At 55.2% G+C, this 6,000-nt stretch overlaps 1 protein-coding gene across 2 annotated transcripts in view; it reads right to left on the reverse strand.

Moving 5' to 3' along the window:
* The window catches only part of RAB11FIP5 (RAB11 family interacting protein 5), a 35,858-nt gene extending 30,447 nt beyond the window's left edge, over window positions 1–5,411 (reverse strand). Inside the window, exon 1 of one of the 2 annotated variants that reach the window (XM_045827446.1) lies at window positions 3,715–5,411. In XM_045827446.1, the coding sequence (XP_045683402.1) occupies window positions 3,715–4,145 (431 nt within the window). In that variant the 5' untranslated portion in view covers window positions 4,146–5,411. The remainder of the gene's footprint in view (window positions 1–3,714) is intronic. The other variant, XM_045827447.1, reaches the window with a different exon arrangement.
* Window positions 5,412–6,000: the final 589 nt, after the last annotated feature.

Raw genomic sequence — 6,000 nt, forward strand, 5'->3', positions numbered from 1 at the left:
GGAACAGGAGCTGAAGAAGCCAAGGGCCCTTGTGGGGAGAAGGCTTCGGAGTCCTGTGCCGTGTCTGCCCACAACAGTGCATCTGAAGGTTGAGGGAGAGGTGGGTGCCCTCAAACACCACCCCGCCCTCAGGCCCACAGGCTGCAATTTCCATAGGGTGCCTCTCCCGTGGCCCCAAACCCACCCTCCTCCAGAGTTCTCAGGCCAGAAGACTGGTCTCAAACCCAAGTCCTCCTCGGCCGCAGGCCTCCCAAAGCCACCCCATAAACCAATGGCTCTGTCTGACCAGGGCTGACAGCCTCTCAGGGGCCACGGTGAGCAGGCTGTCCATGGTCACAACAGGTCTGCTTTTTGGGATGAAAAAAGGAAAACTGGTCCCAACCCACACCGAGCCCACAGCCTCGGCCTTCCCAAGGGGCCAGGCTCTAACCACTGATCCAACCAGCCCTGATGGGTTCTTTAAGGCAGGGCAATTTCACTCCACGCAGAGCACCCACTGGTGTCCTAGGAAGGAGCTGAAGGCAAAAGCCAGAAGGGAAACAGTGGAGAAGCTCTCAGGATTTTCAGACCCTTGATGGTCCCACACAGCTTTACTGAAGGAAAAAGGTTGGAACCAATTTCCTGTGTATTATGTTAAACTTCACTTTGAGAATTTCTTCTTTAACTATTTGGAAAGTCTCCAGCAAAATCCCTCACCCCAAAGAGCACCCCACTGTCAAAGGGTCCTTGGGGGCTTCCGGAGGCGCCTCGCACCCCAGCCACCACCATCACTGTCATCACACAAAGCCAGGCCTGACAGCAACACCAACACTAACACTTTCAAGGCCAGCTATGGTGCTGGGACCATGCTGAGGCTTTTATAGATGTCGCCTTATGTTATCTGTACAATTCTATGATTATTATCACCTTCTTTGTAGAAATGAGGAAACAGGTTAAGTAACTCGCCTGCTATTAAGTCACAGAACTGGGAGTGAAAGCCCAGTCTCCAGCAGCTGTGGGCCGACCCAAGCCTGGCTTCAGGACGGCAGGCCCTCCAAGCCACCCATAGGTCTTGAACGTCTAGCAGTAAAGACAGTGGCAGAGGGCTGTGAAGGGCCAGCCCATTTCACCGGGGGCTCTCATATTTCTGCATACCCCCTGCCAGCCACAATCCTGGGGCTTTCCCAGGCTCTAAGTTCTGGGTTGTATTCCCCCATCACACGAGAGGCTCTTCTAGGGCAGGGGATGGCTCCCGGATCAGAGCTACCTGACATTGTTACCAAAACCTCCCTGCTGTCCACCACCCACCTCCAGGAACTCCACCAAATACTTTAATTGCATTCTCATTTCATCCCTTACATCAATTTCTAAATGAGTAAGTTAGCACCATTTTACAGATAAGAAAACAGAGGCACCAAGGGTTTACTTGCCTTGCCAGAAGTTGGCAGGTTTGGGACTGGAATCTGGGCTCTGCAATTCCACAGGCTCCTCTGCTTAACCATGAGGCTGCCGTTCCCCAGCCAGGTTCTGTCTTGGTGACACAGGACTACTGTCTGCCCTCCTTGAGACCACCACATCTGGTTCCCAGAGTTCAGGTGTGATACTGCTCTTTTCCACCATTATCCAAAACTGAGGCGGGTTCACCCTGGTCCTCTCCATCTTGCTCTCTCCCCACTGGACAATGCGCAGACTCACAGCTGCGTGCTCCAGGAAAGGCCACCAGGAGTGGCCATGAGAGCCAAAGGTGGGAGGTGGGGATCACAGTGGGGGCAGCAGCCCTCACCGCCTAGTAGTGGACATGCCGTGAGGGCCAGTGTACTAACTAGAAAAGCAGGCCGATTTCACAGACTTTTCCTCTGTCCACCGCAAGTGTCCCGCTCCCCCTGCCCCCTCAGGGTTCTATAAATAATCCAGGTCAATGCATCAAAAGAAAGGCAGCGAGTTAGATGTAGAAAGATCCTGGTAGAAATACAGTTCTATCAAGTTAGTTATGTCTTCCATTCAGATCAAGAGGTGCCAAGTCAAATTCTCCAAGGGGAACTGTCCTTGGCTGAAAATAGGCCCACCTGGGTCTGCAGGCATAAACAGCTCAGCTGAGGAATATCCACGGCCCAAGAAAGCAAGGGCAGGACCTAAAAAAATAAAAATCAAAGGCTCCTCCCCAAGTCACTGACCTCGTAGAAGCCCCTCCCTATAAGCCCAGAGACTTTTCTGTGTCTCCCAGATGTGTCAGGTACCAGTCTGCTCAGACTGGCTGAGAGGTGGAGGTTGGAGGGCTAAGCAAGAAAGCGATACAATGAATTTGTGAATGGGAACCTCTTTGGAAAAAGGATGGGTTAAAAGATCCAGGGGAAGACTTTTCCACCCCACACCCACCTCCTTGGGCTCCCTGAGCCAGAAAGGAGGGAGAGGACAAAAAAGGGGAGGAAAAGAACAAAACAAGAACCAAGCTGTACCACATGAGCCCACCTCCAGCCACCAGTCAGTCAGTCATGAGAGAAGGACAGGAGGCGAGGGGAGGGGGCCATGCGGCCAGGTCACAGCCCTGCAGGGAGCCTGGCCTCTGCTTCCCACTCCAGGCCACAAAGAGCTATGAAGGCTCTTTCCTGTTCATCTTTTGAAAAATGTTCAAGGTCAGGTCTTTTTCTATCCAATTCCTGCTTTCATTGGGGTCTGCACCAGGTTCATCATTCTCCTCCAGCAAGCCTTCCTGGATTTACTCGGTTGTATGCCATTCCACTCAGACCTGTCCTTACCTATGGCACACCCCTGCCCTCGTGCCCTGATCCTCCCCATCCAGGGCTCATGAAGCCCAGGGGAGGTGTCACCCCAGAGCATCACTTGAGTGATCCACAGCAGGCTGTCAGCCCTGGGGACTGGCCTTCCAATCCTGCCCAAGCCCAAAACAGGATATGAGGCTCCAAGCCTAAAGCCTTGATCTTCACATGGGGGGAAGGTTAAATGCTGCCAAAATAAATGAATACAAAAAACCCCACTGGCCCTTTCAGGTTGAAGTGACCGGAAGATTAGTTCCTGCTGTGCCTTAACCCTGCTGCTGTTTCCACTTCAGGCAGGAAAGGCAGGAGCTTGAAAACATTTAAATATTTCGTTTTTTACTTAGAGGTACTTTAATTCTCAGAACAGGGAACACAGAGGGACATGATACAGGGGGTTTCTCTAGGAGGCAGAGGGCATCCCAGTTCCAGACAAAAAGCTGATACTCTGGCAGTCTCTAGGTCTGGCTGGGCCCTGGGTTCAGTCCCGCCCTGGAGGACAACACTGCACCTTCCTTCCCCCACAGGGTGAGGCGGCGCCTCTCCACTCCCGTTTGGGCCTAGCTTGGGTCAGGTGCCTGCAGTTCTCCTCCCCTTTCAAGAGAGGGGGAGAGGCCTGGAGGGCCTAAGAATGCCTCAAGATTTTTCTTCTGTAGGTTCCCACAGACCAAGAGCCTCTGGATCCCACTCCTAACTTTACTTGTCAATTTACTCCTAACGCTGGGCCACCATTCACACCTCCCTGGGCCTCCTAAGGCCCACCAGCGGCCAAGCACAGCACAGTGCACGTTTGGGAACAGGAAGGGGACCCCGAAATGCTCAGAACCAACGGATTGGTTTACGTCCTTGAGCCCCCAGGCAAAGGGCACACCGCTCAGGCCGAGGTTCGGGGTCCTGTTCTCCCACTCGCCCCTCCCGGAGAGACCTTTAACCGTTTATGGACCCCGCGCCCCTCACTCACTGTGTATGCTGGGCGCGGCCTGCGCCGAAGACCTCGTCCAGAGCTACCGTGGCCTGGCCCAGGAACTTGTCGACGCCGATGAGCGAGCGGTGCATGGTGGTGAGCACGAGCTCGCAGGCGGCTGCGGAGCCTGCGGCCCAGGGCGACGGGCCGGCATCGGGCTCCTGCGCCCGCAGCAGGCCGTCCAGGGCGCCGGGCGGAAGCTCGAAGGAGCATTCCTCGCGCCACTCCGGGCAGCCCGGGGTCTTCTCCACCACCGACGTGCTGTACTTCTCGCGGCCAACCTGGATCACGGTGTACGCGTCGCTGGTGCTGCCCGCGCCCGAGCTCTTGCCCCGCAGCCCGCGGGCCCGCAGTACGGTCACCTGGACGTGCGTGGGTAACCAGCGGGAGGGCCCCGCCGCCGGCTCGGCGCCCCGCACCAGGGCCATGGCAGGAGAAGCGGCGGCAGGCGAGGGTTGGCTCAACCTGGCTCAGCCACCCGGACCAAGTGATAAAATGGGCAGCGGCGGAGGGCTGTTAAGAGCCGGCTAGGAGAACCGCCGCCGCCACAGCCTGCACAGCAGCCGCTGCAGCTGCGGGCTGGGCTGGGCGGAGACGACCACCACCTCCCGCGGCCCCACCTTCCCCGCCGCCTGCCGCGCGGCGACGTCAATGCTCCGCCCCTCGCCCCGCCCCGCGGCCGGTGACCCAGCCCCGCGCGGCGGTGCGGCAGTGCTGCGGTGGCTCCGGCCCCGCGCCCTAGCTCAGGCCACCGCAGACCCTCCCCGAGCTGAAGGAAAACTGCCGGGCGCGCGGCCTCTGCAGAGGGGTGGGCGGGGTTTCCACGTTGGCCCCGCCCGGGACTGGGGGGACCCGCGAAACCCCGCCTGCCAAAGGGCCAGCGCGGCACCCTTGACCGGTTCTTAAATGCCCGCTTCGAGCCTCTCGGCCAATCCCTAATCTTCCTTCCAGACGTCCCTGCTCTCGCCCTAAATCTGACCCCGCCCGCCCCTCTGGGGATGGCCATCTCCTGGGTTGGGGTATGTGGAGGTGATGAAAGAACCAGCTGCCCTCCTCATCTCGAGATGCGCTTCCCCTCCACCAGCCCGCCCCTTGCCAGCGAAGATGTCCCGGTGAAACCAGAAGCGATTCCCGCTTCGCCCCGTGACGGCCCCGCATCAGCGACCTGGAAGCGGGTGAGCTGAGGCTGCATCCAACCTCCGAGGGAGAGGGGACTACGGATGCGGCAAGACCGCGGAGCGGGAGTACGGAGAGAGCTGGGCTCGCCCTCAGCGGACTCCGTGGCGCGGGGCAGAGTGATGAATAAATGAGTAACCACATCAATATTTTAAGTGTTCACTCAGCGCTGGAGTTCATGCGTCACGAGTTGGGAGAAATCATAGGCTCTGGTGGGGGTTTTAAACTATTACTTCCACTCATTAAGTGCCTACTATGTGTAAAGCTCTGGGTGTTACTTGCATGCTTGGCTTATTATTATTATAACGATGGTTAATTATAGATGCTGAATTTCTGCCGGCACTAGTTTGTGCACTTTATATGCATTACCTCATTTTATTCTGGGAGTAACCTTGTGGGTCAGCATGGTTTTTATCCTTATTTTCCAGAAGATAACATTGCAATTTAGAAAGGTTATCCTGCCCAAGATCCTTAACCAGAGGTAGGATTTGAATTCACACAAATCACCCCAAAGCCTGTCGTTTTTTAATTTAATTTTATTTACTTTCAGAGCCTGCACTTTAAAAACAAATGTAATGCAATACACATATGCAGCTTTTTAAAGAACAAATAGGACAGCGTTGACCAGTGTGACTCAGCTGGTTGAGCAGAGTCCCCAAAAAGCAAAAGGTCACCATTCAATTCCCAGTCCCCATACAGGCCTAGGTTGCTGGTTAGGTGTAGGGGCGGGGCCGGGATATGAGAGGCAACCCATCGATGTTTCTCCCTCAGAGGGATATTTCTCTTTTTCTCCCTGCCTTTCCCGCTCTCTTAAAAAAAAAAAAAAATCCAATAGGACAATAGTGCTTATGAAGGAAAACAAAAACTCCCTCTCCACCCCTGGAATCAAAGATAACCACTCACAGCCATTCCTATTTGCAGGCCTGGTGGTTCCCTCCATATCTCTGTATAAAATGCTTGTAGAGTTACATTTAGATTTATCAGGACTGGTGTTATCTATTGTCTTCCTGCTGTGATAGAGGATGAGTTGGCTCACTCACACCCGCTTCCCTCCCTCAGTCTTGTGTAGTGACGCTGCTATTTTTAGTTCCTCTACTGGCTACCTTT

Source organism: Phyllostomus hastatus, unplaced genomic scaffold (genome assembly GCF_019186645.2).
Source record: "Phyllostomus hastatus isolate PE091 unplaced genomic scaffold, TTU_PhHast_1.1 phas_scaffold_78, whole genome shotgun sequence".
Classification (NCBI taxonomy): Eukaryota; Metazoa; Chordata; class Mammalia; order Chiroptera; family Phyllostomidae; genus Phyllostomus; species Phyllostomus hastatus.